Consider the following 19,423-nt stretch of genomic DNA (forward strand, 5'->3'; position numbering starts at 1 on the left):
ACTAATAATCTAGTCCAGACATTAGTTTGATATGATATGTATACGTTAAAGTGGAACAAACACCAACATAAAGTTGGCCAAGCAAACTTAATCAAAAGACTGACAAAAGACACAGCTGGTGCTGTGGAGAGTGTTGGGACATGCTTCATGCAACAGGCTCTGTCACGGCTGTAGGCTGACTTTCAAAGTGATAGAGATGGGGGTTCCTTTCAATGCATCCACTACCTTCCACTATGCACTTTGTTCTCCCGGGAAATGAAGTCTGTGTGGGCTTCCTCTGCTGCTTTTTAAATCTGTGGAGTCCCATACGAGAGGAGCCCATGAGTGGCCACTGGGAATACTCTGTGAGCCTCCTGCTCTGATAAGAAGACAGCTACTTCCAACTGAGGTGGAGGATGTACGGAGAACAGGAGGTTTGTTGAGACAGTGTTGATGAGAGAAAGAGTAAGGTGGTGTAATTCAGAGGACTGTTGAGGATGAAAGGGACTAGGAATATGTGTTACATCTGTTAATAAGGATAGCAGCTATTGTGATAATAGCATGAACATCAGCATGAATCAGGTTCATGTATTATATTCATTTTAACCCTGAAGGAATTTGGAGACCACTCATCCTCCATCTGATGAAATTGGTAGGCAGAAAGGTGCTCTGTCCTTCAGTGGTGGCCTACTTTGAAAGTGTAATAGCAACTATTGGAAACACAGAATGCCAATACGGAACTTAATATGTGTGCATATCAGGCTGGTGCAATGCTGTGGAGGCGCACCTGAGAGGAATATGAAACTCCGGGCCAGGTGCTTGGTTCCCCGAGAGAGTGGGGACCGGAGGGCTTGGAGAACAGAGGGAGTGTTTGAAGTCCTGGAGGACCCTGCTGATTGTGGGTGGTATGGAAAGTCATAAGCCTCAAAAACACATGCTGCCACCTGGTCGTCTGAAATAGGCTGCCATGCAATTATCTTGGTCCTGAAGTGCATGTGCAGCTTGAAGCTATTGCAGATTCATGTTCTGAATGTTTGCGTCTCGTGAAAGAGGATGGACTTATACATTTCTTAGATTGAACACGTAGAGGAATTGGTACTTTTCAGTGCATCTATCTTATAACGCAGGCTTTCACACATTTGTATATAAATAGGTTTTCCATTTAATTCATGGTTTTGTGGAAATACTTGCAATTTAGGAGGCTCTCCATTCTGCATATGTCAGAGATGATGCTGAAAGCAACAATTCCCATATATCAGCCAACATTGTTATTTATCAAAATACATATATTTCACTATTGGTTCATCTATGAATAAGATATAAAACCACATTTCTTATTATTCTCTATCTATACTAAGAATACAAAGCAACATTTTTAAAGGTAGTGATACGCCAGAGACAAGGTTGTAGGGCAAGTGATATCATTACCTTTCCTCATAGATACTGGACCATCATTTTAATGTTGCAGATGTGATTGTTTGGGTTGTCAGAGTCAGATGTGAAAATGGTAGAAGAATTTAGCGTTCCTTCATACATTTTGTATTCATTCTTTTTTTAATTAACTGATGTTCCCCTGTAAATGTCAAGATTATTTTTGGTTGCTCTTGCTTTTGACAAACACAGCGGAGGGGTGGTCCCTACTGTTTCTTTGTGAATCTCACAGGCGCCCGACCCCCCCAGACTCAACTGCAGTCACATATAACAGCTCCTGGGTGGACAGAGATGAGGCAACAGGGAAGCCGTCTTACATAATGAGCAAACACTTCCTGTATGCAGCACACATATCCAGTCTGCAAACACACCTTATAATTGACATACGCACATAAGCACACCGACATGCAATCCTCTATTACACTCGTTACGAATGGCCGGCAGGAGAACACTGTATATCCCTTTCAAGATGATCCATTCCCCTTCTTTCGGCCTCCTCCGATGGAAGGCTTATCCTGTGCTGTAGGATCTGTGAACCTCCCCTCCTCCCGAGTCCCAGCACTGCTGCAAGGATCAGTGTGAATCAGGTGGATATATGGTTGGAAGGAGAAAAGGGAGGAAGGAACAGAAATGTAATCGTGGTACACTTTCCTTTCAGATGAACATGGATCAGTGGCAGTTTCAAGTTCTAAAAGGATTTATCGTTTTGTCTTTGTCTGTATTTATTTACTGCCATGTTTTTCCACATTGGCATTCAAATTAATGTGTCAAGGCAAAGAGCACACTATCATACTCATACAACCCAGCAGTGTGACATGCTTGTTAAAGCATGTGTTGATTCACATACAGTACACACTTCTGAGGTGGAGCACATCAATTCAGAAGATGCTTAAGCGAATGGCAGTAATAACTATTCAGAACACCAAATTGCTTAAGTGATGTACTTGCGTGTCAAAGCTCTTGATAATAATAATGACAGTATATCAGCTTTTGTGATTTCATGAGAGTGCTATCTTAAAAGCATATCAAGATAGATACATTTTTGTTTAGATATAGCAGAGGGCAGAGTGCTGCACAGTGCAGTGTGCAGAATCCCCTGGCAGCCTTCCCTTGTTATACAGTGATGTGCCTTTGTGGGAAACTTTTGATATTATTCTCTCACATGCTACTAAGAAATCGTTTTTGCAATGTACTGAATGCTGCTTCTGCTATGCTGTGTTTAGTATATCAAGCATTTACAAGATGCACAATATAATAAAGAGAATGTGCATAGTAAAGTTCATCCTCTATTTGCATGGGATGTATTTTCCCCACATTTTCTTACATTTTAACCCAATTCTGTCTCCCTGGCAGCTGGAGAAACGCCAGAATGAATGTGTCTTTTTTCACTTCTAAAACATGTCTTGGCAGGATTCTGAAATATTTTGTCTTTTGCTTCAGAGGCAAATCGGAACATCCATGGCTGGAGATAAACATCTGGTGCTAGCGCAACCTGTGTTTATCTGTTGTGTATGGCTCTTAAGGATGAAATGGCAAATGGGAGTGGAACACATTGATCTTTTGTTTTTCTCTTGTGACTCCAGTGTGTGTGTGTGTGTGTGTGTGTGTGTGTGTGTGTGTGTGTGTGTGTGTGGTGTGTGTGTGTGTGTGTGTGTGTGTGTGTGTGTGTGTGTGTGTGTGTGTGTGTGTGTGTGTACGTGTGTGTGTGTGTGTGTGTGTGTGTGTGTGTGTGTGTGTGTGTGTGTGTGTGTGTGTGTGTGTGTGTGTGTGTGTGTGAGAGAGAGAGAGAAGTAGAGTGATCAATTATAGTATACTCTGACTGCTCCATACAAACTAGAGAGCACACAAAATAGAGTTCATCTTGTTCCATTGAACATGTACTTGCCCCCATGCTGTTTCCATTCATTGAGCAGTACCTACTGAAAGGCTTAGAGCTGCAGAGGTCTGCACACTGTACTTTCTTTTAATCAGCACATCATATCTATTTCGGGAAAGCATACGTTTCACCACATGCCTTTACACAATTATCATAGCCTCAGTAGATGCTATACTGACTTGTTAATATGGAGCTCACGTCTCCTTTAAACATTCACTATCAATATGTTTGTCATTTTTGACATATTGCTAATATGAAATGATCTACTCAGTGAAGGAGATAATTGTATAAACACTTGCTGTCAAATCATGCTGTCTTTGTGCATTTCTATCAACTCGAATACATTCACCGGAAATTCACTGTATATTTGATACAAATGTTAATTCACAAGTGATCATAAAGAAAGGACACATGTGACACTCTGCTTCCTCATATTTTATTGAAATGTATCTAATGATCACGTCCCTCCTAAAAAAAAACCCACATGTATCCATGTTACAGGCCCTTCTTTGTTTCCCTCCACTGCACCAACATGATGGCTGTGCAAACGTTTATTCCAATACAACTATTGCTTTCGATCTGAACCCTGCTAATATGTATCACCTTATGTCTAAATTGTTTTCATTCAAATAGCTAGTCATTTTAGGCAACTCACACAAAAAGAAGAAGCCTTTTTGTGTGATTGAGATGGCCAGCTGTAATGCCATTATATAAGTCAATAGTGTATTGCAAAGTAAAGGTAGTAACAACTAAAAGTGTAGGTCAGCAGTATCTTTTATTGGACTCACAGGCTTCACTTTACAAGGGAAACTTCACTTAGCAACCAACTTAATGTGTTTCCATCCCTTTTACAGATGAATACAGAACCCAATCCCAGGGACAGCATGGTAGCAGCAGGACAAATAAACACCTCATAATCTAAGATGTGGGCTGTACTTGAATGGTTAGTGTCCCCAAACACCATGAACACCCCTATTCACCAGTAGCACACGTCAAGAGTCCCGTTAAAGTACTGCTGGAGTCTTCAGGCATTCAGAGCCAAATACAAAAGTCTGCTTTGCATGCAGAGCTCTGAACCTTTCCCTACAGCACAAACACAAGTCATCATCATTAACACTCATTAACCCTTTAACTGCCGGACCAAGAAAAAAGCTATGGAAAAATTATTGTTGTGCATGTTCTTATCATATGGGCCACAAATAAGCACAAACAATTTTATTTTTTTGACTGACCACACAGTTTTGTTTTTATGAGCCTCTACCAAATGGTCGAGCTGGCCTTCTATGGTAAAAGTACGTTTTCAACAATCATCATATACAGTACAGTATTTGTATGCATCAAACTCAAATAAAACACAAACTCAAATAGATTTGTTTCTTTTATGGAAAATGAGCAAAATATACAACCAGATATATTCATAAAAGATAATAAATTATAATTGTAAAAAGAAAAATGGAAAAAAAGTAATGTAAAGTGTTTTTCATGATAAAAAAAAGAATTGCTCATCTTCCTGTATATGCTGAATTGGCCTAACAGGAAACCACTGGCCTAACAGCAAATGTCTATATCCTGTGTTGGCCTAACTTGCTCATCTGTGTGCAATTTTGGGCTGAATGCCATGCATGAAAGGTGCTATATAAATGATTATCACTCTTTCACTATGAGACTCATAAGGCAGTACTAGATTTAGTAATATTACCATGAGTCTAGCCATTTATTTACCATATTTTATTGGAAAACATCTCTGAAACTCTGAAAAAGTCGTATTGCTAGCTTGACAAAATATGTCAAAAATGGCATGGTTACCTTGCAAAAGTTGACCAAAAAGAGTGATTTCTTCAGCAGTGATTTTTAGCATTGCCAACTTTCTCATTTGAAGCTAGCTGAAGGGCATTCTGTTCGAACCACAGTGACATCTAGAGGATATTTTGTGCATAACATGTCAACCAAAGGGTAGAGCTGGCTGAATCAGATGGAGTTCAACTTTTTTTTTTTCAACAAGATATCAAGACACAAAGTGGCAGTTAAAGGGTTAAGCCTGACTAGCCTGTTGTTATTCTCACTGAATAAACAAAGGATGATTGTAATCAAGATGTTAACTCTGTACTGTACAGTAGGACATTTCACAGGCTTCAATTATAGCAAGCCATATTTCACTACTTTTAATGTCACAAAAGTATGAAATTAAGACTGATAGTATGTGTGTAAATTAAAGGTAATCTATTTATGTTCACAACCCTCGCTCATCTTGCTGCCTTCCTGTTTCTTGTGGGATTTTGAAAGTGATGTAGTGTTTCTGCCCACACTTATGTATTTGACCTCTGTTATTATGTCTTTATCAGTGGGCGATGGAATATAGTAATTTCACTAAAAGTAGTTACTTCACGTGGCAACCTAGTCTTATATGTGTGAACGGGGTTTGATGCATTCTTTCTGGGTAGAATAAATGATCGAATTGATAATGTGTTTTTTCTTTCTCAAATTCTTGTTTTTCAACTGACTTAGTATAATTGTGCTTTGGCTGTTATTATAACTCTATATATTCAGTAGAAACAATATTACGTGTGGACTTTTGACAGTGCAAATGCTTGCTGTGTCCCCCAATTGTAACATGCTAAGAGTGTTGCTAGAGGTCATCTAGCCATTATGGTCATAATGCAGTGTTTGCAATGAAAAGGCTGCTGAATATTATCAGCATGTATCAAAACTGTTATGCACGTATAAAAAGGGAAGCATAACTAAAACAGAGAGAGGACTACTCCTACTGTAAGCATCCATGTAGGTACAGTAAGCAGCTCAACAACTACTGTGGTGTTGGGATTGAAATGCTGTTCACGACTGAGTGTCTCTCTTTACGCTGATATTCCCCTTGCCTCGCTTTTAACTCCATCCCCAGGTGCCACACCGTGCATCTTTAATCAGGGCATGTCTGACTTGACACCTTCATGTCACTAGAACATGCCTCTCTGCAGCTGTTTGAAGAATAGTCATTGGGGGGTGACATGATGGAAGCAACTACAACCTCAATCACATTGCGAGACCAATCTCAGATTTGTATATTATGCCTATGGGGGGAAATGCATGCATTTTAGTGGCAGACACAGCACCAGCTGTCTTTGATTTGATTGGGGACTTCCAACTTTACAATATATATCTGTCCCTGTGTTGATTGGCAAGGATAAACCTATTGCTGCTAACAACCGTGGAGTCAAGCTGCCAGAATGAGAGAAAGTCATTTCCCCTCCTCTTGTCCTCATCTCTCAGCAAACCTTGACATTTTCCAACACAGAAATGAGAAGTATTTCTTAAGTCCTTTCACGCCTCAGTTGACAAATTGGATCAACCTATCGGTTAACCTTCACAAGGAAAAGAGATAATACTTGAGAATGTTTCTTCAAAATAATACATAAGCATGGTCGTCTTTTCCTTGTTTGACAACCGTGGATGCATCACTCTTCAGAGCTGCTTGCTTAGACACACCTACATGTTGGATTTGTTACATAAAGCAATGACGGCTACACTGAAAAATACACTTTACCTTTTCCAGTTTGACTTACATGCTGAGCATCCTATTTTAATCCTGAAATAATAAAAAATAAATCAAAAAAAGAGAGAATAACTCTCCTGCTTCTGAAAAAGACAGAAAGGGTAAAGGAATAGCTGTTCTTTAAAACACACAGAGAAAGGGCAGATTGTGTTTTGTCAGCTGACAAATGTACAAAATGCAACCCTGTCGAATACACTTAAAAGTAGGACTGTCACTGCACAGACACAAACCAAACCCTTTGTTCCGTAGCAGACACAATCAAAGACATACAGAACAGGTTTTTCTGTTTTTATTGAAACATGTTTTCAAGGAAAATCTACTAAATACGTTAAAAAAGGATCATTTTAACGAGGCTTTTTTTTGTTGTTGCTTTTTTACTTTCTTACCGGAAGCTCAATGCGAGTTGTTTTATACATGTTATCTCCCCAGTGCACATATGTTTCCATTATCTTTTTTAAATCATATTGGAAATAAGTCTAATAGCAGGAAAGCACTAGCCATGGTTAATGAAACACAACAGAGGCACAACAAAGGGATGGGAATATATGTTCTCATGTATCTTCCAGTTAGACTGACCAGTGATATTCTTCCTAATACCTCGTCTTAAAATGACCAGCAGGCAGCACAGGTGCACACCCCAACATCTCCACCTGTGTGTGCGGGTACTCTGGAGTCCCTTTCTGGGCTTGGTGCTATGCAGTATGGTGCTGAGAGAGGTTATGGAGACTTTTAGAGCGTCAATTATCATTCTAGCTGCCTTATAGCCGGAGATCTCTGTTCTTCATCCCCTCGTAGTGACATGAGTCCAGTTTCACACGTGACGACTGAATGCTTTAGGTCGGTTGACTGGTGGGGTCTTAACAGACGCCAGGGGGCAGCCATTTGGACCATCAGCTAGTGCCTTTCCACCAGCGCTCAAGTGCATTGGTTTACAACGAGCTGCCTTGGCACCACAAGAGAATGGTTTCCTAGGACTGATTGGCTGTCAGGCTCAATCCATTGGCTGCCCCCAGGAGCATGTCTCCATGACCAATTTAAGAGGCAGAGTCAGAGCCTTCCCACACTCCCTGCCTCTGAGAGAGAGAACAACAGTCATTTGTAGATGTGGGCAAATTAAATATATCCTTATTAAAAGGCTGCATCAACCCCCAGGTCATTGACTAAGAGTTATTGATTTGAGCGTTTTCTTTTTTGCTCAGCATTATTGAATTATAGTTTGTTTCGTACAAATGTGTTCTATGGTGATCTAAAAGCACATTTTAATCCGAGAGATAATGCAGCTTGATTGCTCCTGCCTTCATAAATGCAAATCCTCAATGTATTAAATCATCTTTCCAAAAGTCAAGTTTGGATAGGATAACTATACACAAAACAGGCCTTAAAATGAGCCAACAAGAGATACCTAATCACAGCCATGAACTAGAAGTTAAGCAAGTCATGTATGTTCTTATATCCACCACATTACTACTTTGCTGCTGAGGCCTTCCCCCTCTCCTCCTGGAATAGAAAAAAGGAGGAGGAACACTAAAGGAGATCTGTGTTGTCTCAATTAGAAGAGGAGGCGTTTTTTTCTCCCTGGGCCCAGCTCCAAGCCCAGCTGTGTACCTTCCACCGTGGGCTGCGCCGCTCCCTGCATACTGAAGACATTACTGGCCGCAGGTCAGAGTGTCACACTGTGGGACTCCTCGTGCTCCCTACACACACACCTTTCATGTTGAGATCTTAGATAAGCAGAACCAGATGGTTTAAGATGGGAGGACAGATAACTCCAGAAAGATTGGCCACTTTAAAACTCACATAATCATGCCCAGTTGAATGGGTGTGTGCATATATGTTGGAAGTGTGGTTTGTCACAATTGAGTGTGCATGCACTCAAACACAACACACTCTCCACAATTATCAGCCATTTCCCCAACTCCCTGTTATCATTAGGCGTGATGATGATTGCATGGTTGAGAGCCCAACCCCCCCCCCCCCCCTAACTGCAGCTCAAATGTAATTGTTCACCTTGAGCCGAGGAGTATTGCTGAAACACACTAGTTAAAACCTGACGAAGAAAGACACAAAATGTTCACACAAATAACTTTTATTGCTAAAGAGAAACCACGTGTTATTATCAGGCACTTGTTGTCACAGCCTACGTTATCCTAGTTGTATCCAAGCTGAGAGTAAAGTAAATAATTCCAAGTTTCTGAATCAATGGAAACATAATTGCCTGTTTTGCTAGTGGGAGCATGCTTTTGAGATCCAATACAGTGGGAGGATGGGAGAGGGAGGTGTGTTTCCAAACAGCAAAGTGGCTTGAGAAGGAGACCTCTGTTTAACCTTCGTCAGTGGGAGAAATTGCTCACAGCTGGATTTCACTGGTCAAATCGTACGTTCAGATTTTGAGTGTGCTCTCTATATTTGAAGGTCTCTCTCATTATTCCAGCTATACAGTAACTGGGCCAGGGATCACCTTTTCACTATGTTTGCCCCTATTACCTTAATGCTTTTCATTTCCACTCATGGTTTTCTCAATCACATCTGGTTTTGTCTATGAATAACATGGTAGTGATAACAAACTATAAAGGATTCACAGAATATATGCCAGAGTAGTGGTGCATGTGCTTATCTATTTAACACTTGTGTGAAATTGGTATTTCCGTGGATAAGCCATGAATGAGTCCAATGACTCTTCCTCTGAATCCATCTCCTTCAGACAGGCTGGCAGCTCTCCAGCAACTCAATCCTCAGTATGCGTCCCTGGGATGGAGGACAGGGCACATGTTGGCAGGAAGATTGCACATTTGAAGAAATAATGTCATTGTCTGTTCCACTCTGCATTCCTTTGCTTTTAAATATGTTTGTTGAAGACCTGTCATCTGCAGTTGCTTTTATTCCTCTTCAAGGCCCGCTCATTTTCTGGTGTCTGGTGGCACAGCACAGCCGAATAGTCTGTGTCCGGAAGTGAACATGTGGTAGTGTTTAGCTTTGTAATGCCGTGGGTTTAATGGACGTCTTGAGGGAAATATCGCATGGAAGGAAACCAGCATAGTGATTCTGGGCCAGCAAACAGACTGGATGTCCAAGTGTTGGAGAACTCGTGTTATCACAGTTCTTCCCAAGGGTATACCTCTGTCCAAGGCCCACAGAGAAGGCTTAACATGGATGCCAAGTCATTTTTAATAAGCCAAATCTGTTTTGCTCAAACATTGATGTATCGTTTCAATGGAACCTCTATCAATTTGGTGACTCCTTTTGGCAGGAGGCAAGCTTTAACACCCCCTCAGCTAATGTAATGTGTAACAGTTTCACTCAGCAGAGGCTTCTCTTCATGTTGCTATGTTGGTTCCAGTGAATATTTCATGTGTTTTTTTAAAGCCTGATTGTGAAACACTTCCTCCCTGACATTCTTTTTCAAACCTCTTCACCCTTGCAAGTTAATATATTACAATAAATCATTGTGATATATTTATTATTCATAATTAATTGTTACATTTGTCTTCTCAATCTTGCATGGCTGATGTAAAGTCAACAAGTATTGGACCCTAGTATTTCCCTTAGAGTCCCATCTGGCCTAAGCATCAGTGATGCTAAAGTTGAGCTCGGAATAATACAGTCGGTCCAAATCTTAGACGGCCAGTGTTTCATAGACTGTTTTGTTCAGTTAAAAACCCATTATTATTCTGAACCCTCACCTTATCCCATTTAATCAATAAATGATTGTGCTGCTGTTATTGCCTTATCAAACTTGTATTATCCCTTTGTATCAATCTAACTTGTTTAAAGAAAGCCAGTGAGCTACCAAGAAAAAACTAAACAAATCTCCACCAGTGTACCCATCACACATGGCTGTTTACTGACTAATTCTTTAGGAGATTCCATTAACACATATACATCTGTGAAAGAGGGCTGGCTTTGTTGTCAGAGTATTACATTATAGCCACTGGGCAACTCATATAACACGTTTAAATGTTGGCAAAGACGTTGATCAGCTACACTGTTGGACAGGTTAAGCTCTCTTGGCAGACAAACGTACAATCAGATGGTGTGCATTCTAAAAGTACAATTTTCTCCAAAATAAAAATACAAACTCAATGGATCATGTCAACCTTGTTTGTATTTAACGATACACAATTATTATGCCAAGTGAACTGTGTGCATTTTAGTAACAACCTCTGTGTTTTGGAGACATTTATAAAACTTGCTTTATTGTTGTGGCTAGCCATCTGTTGAAATATGCCACATATAGTCATCCTCTCTCCCCCACCTGGGACCCTGACTTGTGAGGCAGCTTGAATGTGTGCAAGCCCTCCAGTCCACATGCAGCGCTCAGATGAAACATGTGACACGTGGCATAATTGAGCAAATACTGTCGCATAAATCAGCAAACTGATGCCAATACTCATTGCCCAGCAGGAGATCTCTAAGCTGTATAGGATGGCATCAGAAAATAATGTGCCTGTCTCATATTATAAAAGGCACTGTTTTGCTGTTTCATTTGAGATAGCATGGGGCCCTGGGAGACGAAGACACCATAGGTACTGACGAATAGGCTGAGAGCACCCTGCTGAGTGTGTAAGGTAACTATAGGTGAGAGATTCAAGTGGCACCAGAGAAAGAAGAATGGAGGTTTAATAGAACAATTCAAGACCAAAAGCAGCCAAGTTTTCCCGCTCAGTATAATTTGCCCTCTGTCTGTGGGCCATTCTCTAAGGGGGATCATCTTTCCTCATGTTTTATTTTTGCTGGCTCTCCAGTGCCTTTGTCCTGGGCTCTTGCCACATCACAAATCCAGCATGATACCTTGGGCCTCACTGGTCTCTCGCTCTATGTTAGTCAGTGGCTCTACTGTTGTTATCATTGGATTTATTCATGGAAGTTTTTGATATGTTTTTGCTGTCTTACCTTCCTTGAAATGTTTTTGTGTGCCGACACCGATGCATGGAAATACCTCTGCCAGTCTTGTACAATCAAAAGCGACAACTAAGCCTAACCCTACAATTTGGGTTTCTATTTAGTCATTTGAAAGCAGATGATGGCATTGACATTATATGACCAATGTGTGTTGACTGCAATGTTGTATTACTTTCACCCCCTCTTCCCTCCACTGAGTTACACATACACATGTACATTTATCTTGAAGTGGCACTTCAGTTCAAAGCACATTACATTGCATTTAGCTGACGCTTTTATCCAAAGCGACTTACAATAAGTACATTCGACCAGGAAGACACAACCTTGAGGAAAACAGAATCATATAAGAACATCAGGTTTCAAAGAGCCAATCGTTTCAAGTGCTGCTCAACTGGCTAAGCCAGTCCTTTATTAGTATATAAGTGCTCTGTTAGCAGTTCTTTGTTAGTCATTCTATCGCTCGAAGTGGAGTCGAAAGAGATGAGTTTTCAGTCTGCGCCGGAAGGTGTGTAAGCTTTCTGCGGTCCTGATTTCAATGGGGAGCTCATTCCACCATTTTGGAGCCAGGATAGCAAACCCACGTGTTTTTGCTGATGGGAACTTGGGTCCCCCTCGCAGCGAGGGTGCAGCGAGCCGTTTGGCTGATGCAGAACGTAGAGCACGTGCTGGGGTGTACGGTTTAACCATGTCCTGGATGTAGGAAGGGCCAGATCCATTCGCACATGTATTACATGTCTCTACCTATACATATGTGTATATTATTAATCCCTCCATCCACCTTCCCCATCACCACTCTGCTCCTGTTTACACAAATACAAGTTCATACCATTTGCTTTTGTGCATCCATGTGCACAACTGATGATGAAGGTGATACAGCACATTCTGAGTTGTGGTCCAAGTAGACTTGAAGCTAGAGTGCATAGTCTTGTCATCCTCTGAGAAACATCCTTGGATGTTGACAGAAAATCAAACCATAATACTTTATGTGGTACTGGTATGTACTTGAACCCTTTTTAGCCCCACTTAATACAGTAAACAACTGCCTCCCTGATGCCATGTGTTGACAGAAAGCACTGGAGTTAGGCAGGTGCCTTCAGCATTGCTTCTTCTGGCAGCCCAGGAGATGTTGCCTCTTTGATTGTTTCTTCAAATATGCGAGCCAGCGCTAGGGGAGCAGATTGTTTGTTCTAGATATCCTGGGAGACTCCCATCTTGGGCTTAAACAGAACAGTTGTGATGATTAGCAACAAAGTGTGCTGCCTCTCCCATAAGGCATGGGGAGGCGAGGAGCTTCTTTCTCAGACTGCTTCTTCCTCGGTCTGATGTATCCCTCCTCATTACTGTAATTCCTGTACATGGGCACCTATGTATTCAGAGCTTGATGTTAAAGTGTAAATGAAGAGTAATACACACTGACATGTGGCCTCAATGATGTCTCCATTAAACAACAAAGGTCTCTTCATGCTTGGACTAATTTGTCTATTGTGTTCAGTAACAGAGAGTTAATACCATTTTCTTGGATAGCGGGGGGGGTAACACAATTATCTCCTTGGCTCTAGCGAGTTGACAGACAGGGCCTAAGGGAAGGAACTGTGCTTATCAACCATCTACCCTCTGTCACAATGACACACATGTTAGCACGCACACACACACAAACAAACAAACAGAGAGGGTGAAGTCATCTGCATGACTTATCTGATGCTACAGCTGATGATAGTGCACATTATGTTCTTCCTAATGTGCTTTCATCAGTCACATCTGCCTCAAAAAAACAATGTTATACCAAAGGTGTGGCCTGAAGGAAACACGACTGGACTTAAATAATATAACACAATATAATGTTGCCAATAATCTTATTTTAGCAATTTGGTATACACTATCAATAAAGGTTTATATATGTGAAATAACACCTTCTAAATAGCAACTCAGCGGGCATCTACCTTGTAGAGTATTATATAACCTGCTAAAGTTTTCCGTTATGGATACTATAGTTTTTAATTAATCTATCTAATTAATCTGTTGCTGTCTCACCCATCATTTCCTGTCAGCTTTCACTTTAATATGCACACATGTATTTGCATTCTAATGTATGTAAATTATTTATTTCACTTTGTTGTGGGATGTTGACATTTGTTTATATAATTATATTATTTCTTCTCTTCAGGGCTGAAAGCAGTCAATGTATCATTTTGATTAAAAACCATGATGTACAGTAGTTTTATATTGCATTTCATTTCAAACAAATTGACTTTAATTTTGAAAATATTGTTTTTCTTTCAGTGAAGAAAGACGTGAAAGATGAGACTGATGACCGAATGCAACATTTCAAGAAAAAGGCGAAAGAGCTTCGCATCCTGGATGCCAAAACAGCTCAGAATCTCTGTGAGTATATACAGTTTATTCAAAGAGTATAACCGACATAACCACAGGTTGAACACCATGCATTCATAACGTTCTATATTATTTTTAACCATGACCTTTTGTGACAGGAATGTCAGTGTTATTTACCATGACACCCCAGGCTTGTTATACCCCCATGAATTGCTCAAGAAAGGTGTTTGTGGGAAACACACAGCAGAGAGCCCTCAGCAGTGATACTGTTTTACTGAGCCCTTTGGGGAAATGTTTTCTCGGCAGTAGTTTAGCGGTCACCAAAAGTGCACATATATTGTTTCCAAGCTCCCTGTCTGTAATAATGTGGAAAACAAATTCTTATTAGGACGGAGCGCTAACACTGTAGGTATTCGAATCCCCAGGAGCTTCAGTGGACTAAATGTTTAGTCTATACTGGTTTACATTTGTTTCCTCACTCTCAAAACACTCCTTTGTTTTGATTTGGTGGACAAAACGATTAGTCTGTTCAGGTTTGATACAAATTATATACACATTCTTTCTACCTGTGAGTTTCAATAACATCTGCAGTTCATTTCTCTATGAAAATAAAAAATCATCTAAAATGTGTCTAAAACATTGCCTGATATCAGCCTTGTTTTGGTTGGATGGTAAAACATGTATTATTGTTTCCCTAACTACATTTATTTGGCATCTACAATGTTGATGTCCCTTACTTTAGAGTTACAATTTAGAAAATAACACATTTTATGAAATATGTGTGTCTAATGCTAAGATAAATTGGTTGCAACCATACTCCAACCTCTTTGTCTATCCATGTTTTTATTACCTTTCTGGTTTACTGGAGAGTGGGATGAGTATATTTTTAGTTTATATTTAGTATCCATTCCTATAGGCTGTGTATGAGGAGCCAAAGCAAGGCAGAATAACAAAATAAACCCAGGGATTGACTAACATCACAAACAATGCCGTTAACATGTTTCTCCCAACCAGTTCCCTTTCTGTTTGATGCTGTAAATATCTTGCAATGACTTCATATTATTGCGTTTTTTAATGGAGAGAGGTCAGATGAATGAGTTCATCAGGCAAAGATATGAGGTCTCATATTAGGAAGGGGCATGTGGCATGAACATAAGGATGCTACATACAAGCCTGTGTCTCTGTGTATGTGTGTGTATGTGTGCCAGTGTGCACATGTCATTGCACTTGTGTATGCGCTGTGACAATGTTGATAGGTGTCACTGCCATCTTTGATTCCAGCACCAGCAGATGGGCTCTGAGTTTGGCAGGAAGCAAAAATAAGTGTATAAAATCTCACCTCCAGCATGGCAATGGGTGGAAGGCATGTGGTCGTACAGAAACACAGCTCCCCTGGGTCGCCCTGACACACACTGAAGCATCATAGATCAAATTCTCTGCCTGCCACACAACCGTCTGAGCTCCCTTTTGAAGTTTGATGTGTGTTGCTATTGAAGGTTCAGTAACCGGGATGGGTAGCAGGACACAGTGAATGAGTGTGATGCCAGCACCGCTTGATGTATTGTGATATAATGGTTATGCATACTATCTGATACATTGTCTACATATCCTATCATTCTCTCTGTCTGTCCATCTAAAAACATACCTGCATATTTTGCATTGAGCTGCAGGTTAGCATCTAACTTGTGGCTACACCCTGAACAGAGACAGGTTTCAGTATAAGGACATTATCAGTTAACATGTTCCTGTAATCTATATATATTTAACTGTAGGCTTGAACTGTTGCAACATTTAGACGTTTATAAGAAGATAATGAATATAAACGTTCTCAACACCTTTACCATGCACTGCCTTTCTGTGACCCCCCCTCCTTGCTTAAGCCTTAGATATAACATCTAAGAACAGACTTGGTGAGTGGATTTGCAGCTTGTTCTGATAGTATTATACACAACTACATTGACACAACTCCACATGCACCACTTTGCTCATCTTGGCACAGTTAGGTTAGTCTGCAGCCAGAACATAACCAAACAGTGGCATGGGAGACCATGCCCATCATCAAGAGAGCATACACCAGGTTGCAATGCTAGTCAGTAGACAGTCACTGAGCTTAGCTTACCTGCCTCCCTTATCCCATCTGTATCTACTCCAGTTTGTAATTCACAATATTTCCCACCATTACTTTTGACAACCCTCCCCTAAGAGAATCTTGTATCCAGCTGTTGGTTTCATACAGAGAGGACATATTTTAAATTGTATAACGTTTCGACTACAAACAAGTATGACATGATCCATTTGATATAATATCACGCTAATGAGGAGAGAGAGAGAATCTACACATTGCCAACAGACAAAGACAAACCTCAGTCTAGATAGAATAACTTTATATTTAATTCTACAACTCTGAGTCACCATGACACAGTCAAGTCGTACATGTTAATGTTCAATAAATAAACATTTCAATTACACCAGACAATATATATTTTTTTATTTATACTTTTATTGTCATTACACACTAGGCCTACTTACTATGTAACAAAATGGTTTCTCTGCATTTGACCCATCCTAGTGTTAGGAGCAGTGGGCTGCCATTATGAACGGCGCCCGGGGAGTCTTGATATGCCATGACAATGTACGAAGTAAATGCTGTAAATAGTCTTTGACAAAAAAAAAAAAACCTCTCAGTTTGTTGCGCGTCAAATACAGACATCAGGTCCCACTGCAGCAGCAGAGCAGCTGTTGAGAGAGTCTCCTCCAACTCATTACCAAACCTCCACCTGTGACTTCCACCTGGATACACCATCAGCTCCAATTTCTACTGTAGGCACCCCACCTGGAGAGTGAAACACCCACCAGGTGGTCCCCTGAGGCAATGTCAGTGTTCTTTGTATCCACCCATAAAACCCCATGTAGCCCCCCCCCCGATGACACCATTACAGCTACCACATCCAACTATATATTTTTGACTTACTGTCGTGATTACTATGATTCACGGTTAACTTTGTATGACTTTTATTTATGGACTTGATGTCTTACTTCCTTTTTTATGTCAAGGTGACACGAACTATCCCGTTTTCCCTAGTCACACGTTTGGTCTGTGGTCATTTTGTCTGAGGAGCGATGAGTGCTGAAATGTCTCTTTGAACCCCGAGGTCTAATCCAAAAAAAGGGGAGGAAATGACTCTCTTCTCTTTCCATCACAACAGCAATTTTCTTGGGCTCGTTTCGCCTGCCTTATGAAGAGATCCGGGACATTGTGCTGGAGGTAGACGAGGAAAGACTGAGCGAATCACTCATCCAGGTAAGACTGATGTTCAATGTGGTGTGTTCGTTTTTTCACCCACATACACACACTTATTTTTACCCTCTGAAAAACGTGTGCGCTTGTGTGTTAGTGACTGAGAGAGAGAGAAGGATGTAGAGAGATATTCTATAGACGTTCAAATTAAAATATCCTTTTTTAATGTTTGTGTCTGCCGGACAGATTGGTACAGATTTTACATTTAGTATGGTCTGTTTTTGGCACCAGTCTGTCCGCTCATTCTCATGTGGACCACAGAGACCCCCCATTCATCTCCTTATAATGGATAATGAAGGACAAGGCTTGGCAAAGTCTTCCCTACTCCACCCTCCTTTCCTCTTGCCTTTGTCTTTTACAATAATTGATGAGCTTCCTAAAGGCTGCTTGTTTTGCTGCCTTTTAATTTATGTTTATCTTGTCTCAGAAAGCATTAATTGAAGGCAGGGCCGAGGCATCTGAGGTGAATATGCATTGTGCAAGCCTCAATTGCACTATATCCAGCAATGTCTTTGTGTTGAGCACCAAAGCAGGGCTGGTGTTTAGTGTTTCTGTTTTGTTTCAGATGTAGGAGATGTACATTTCAGGACTAAACACATGGAAGATGTTATTTCTGTAAAGCAATAATGGTTTGGAATAATTATGTGTGCAGGAAAAGTCATTTGTTTTCCAACTTGCAACATGATTCAAGTTTACCTACAATTTAAGTCAAGGGTTTTCCTATGTTTATAAAAATAGATATAATATATACAGACATTACTGTATTGTAGTAGATAGTTCCTTTGTTGATAAGCCATGTGGGCATGGCTTATCAACCAACGCTTTCACAGGAGTAAGTCTTACTTTCTCTCCGCTGATTGGATCCCAAACACTAGTAAAAGGTGGTGAGGCGATATATATATATTAAGATGTGGCCTATCTAAAGAGCTAGGATATTAGTTGAACATTTAATAAGCTAGCAATCTGACAATAAGTATATCTAGTTGTGAAATATCAGACCCCCCTCTGCTTTGTAAAGGAAGTTAAGGTGTTGACCTTTTCACCTTCAGCTTCAGCGTCATCTTGACCAAGATACCAACACTGATCTGGTGTCAGTACTCAACAGCTTGCACTTGAATAGTACAAATAGACCCAATATGGGAAAAAGGCTTCACCATCTGTTCTCAATAAAATATATTTTGGTGCAATTACTATGATACAGGCATCAGCTGTAACCCTCAAGTTCCTTTTGTTCACTTGTTAACAAAACTCCTTGTGAATGAATAGTGTGTTTGGGATGTGTTAAATGGTCAGGGATAAGTGACCAAAAATGATGTTTTTCACAAATGCATTTTTGTAAGGGTTTCTGTTGTCCCGGTGACCTCTTCCATTTCCCTCTTTAATAAATGTTAAGCAGGACAATGAGGCTGCTAAACAAGAGGAAGGCTCAACAACCCCAGTGAGATGATAGTGAACTTGTCATGAAATATCAGTGAACCATATTCATGAACAGCTCATAAACAGCTCATAACAAAGTTGATGAACTGTTCATGAAAGTGACATGAACATTAAATGGCACTAGGGCAGTTCATGAACTACTCATGAAACTCCTGGAATGGTTCATGAACAATTCATGGAATATGGTTTTAGGCAGGTTCATGAACAATTCATGAAATGGAGTTTTCAGTGTGTAGGGATATTCCGTTTTCAACCAAGAACATTTCAAGAATTGTTCATAACAACTTCATGAACCGTTCATACCCAGTCACTGAATATAATTCAATGGCTGGCTATGAACTGTTCATGAACTGTTCATGTACATGAACTGTTCATGAACCATTGACTGTGGGTCAATTGGCAACCATATAAAACAACAATTATGTCAATCACAATGGAACTTTACTCAAATTAACAAACAAACATACATGTATACAGGTGGAGCACTACAATTAATCCTATCACTATTTGAAGCAGTTCTTGACACTCAGCTGCACAAAAAATGTCTGCGCCGGAAGGTGTGTAAGCTTTCTGCTGTCCTGATGTCAATGGGGAGCTCATTCCACCATTTTGGAGCCAGGATAGC

The 19,423-nt window shown here is 40.4% G+C and overlaps 1 protein-coding gene across 1 annotated transcript in view; it reads left to right on the top strand.

Moving 5' to 3' along the window:
* The window catches only part of diaph2 (diaphanous-related formin 2), a 429,613-nt gene that overhangs the window by 209,445 nt on the left and 200,745 nt on the right, over positions 1 to 19,423 (top strand). Inside the window, exons 21-22 of the mRNA XM_034093628.2 lie at positions 14,013 to 14,114; positions 17,270 to 17,364. Coding sequence (XP_033949519.1) covers positions 14,013 to 14,114; positions 17,270 to 17,364 — 197 coding nt within the window. The remainder of the gene's footprint in view (positions 1 to 14,012; positions 14,115 to 17,269; positions 17,365 to 19,423) is intronic.

The sequence above is a fragment of the Pseudochaenichthys georgianus genome, chromosome 10 (genome assembly GCF_902827115.2).
Source record: "Pseudochaenichthys georgianus chromosome 10, fPseGeo1.2, whole genome shotgun sequence".
NCBI classification, from domain to species: domain Eukaryota; kingdom Metazoa; phylum Chordata; class Actinopteri; order Perciformes; family Channichthyidae; genus Pseudochaenichthys; species Pseudochaenichthys georgianus.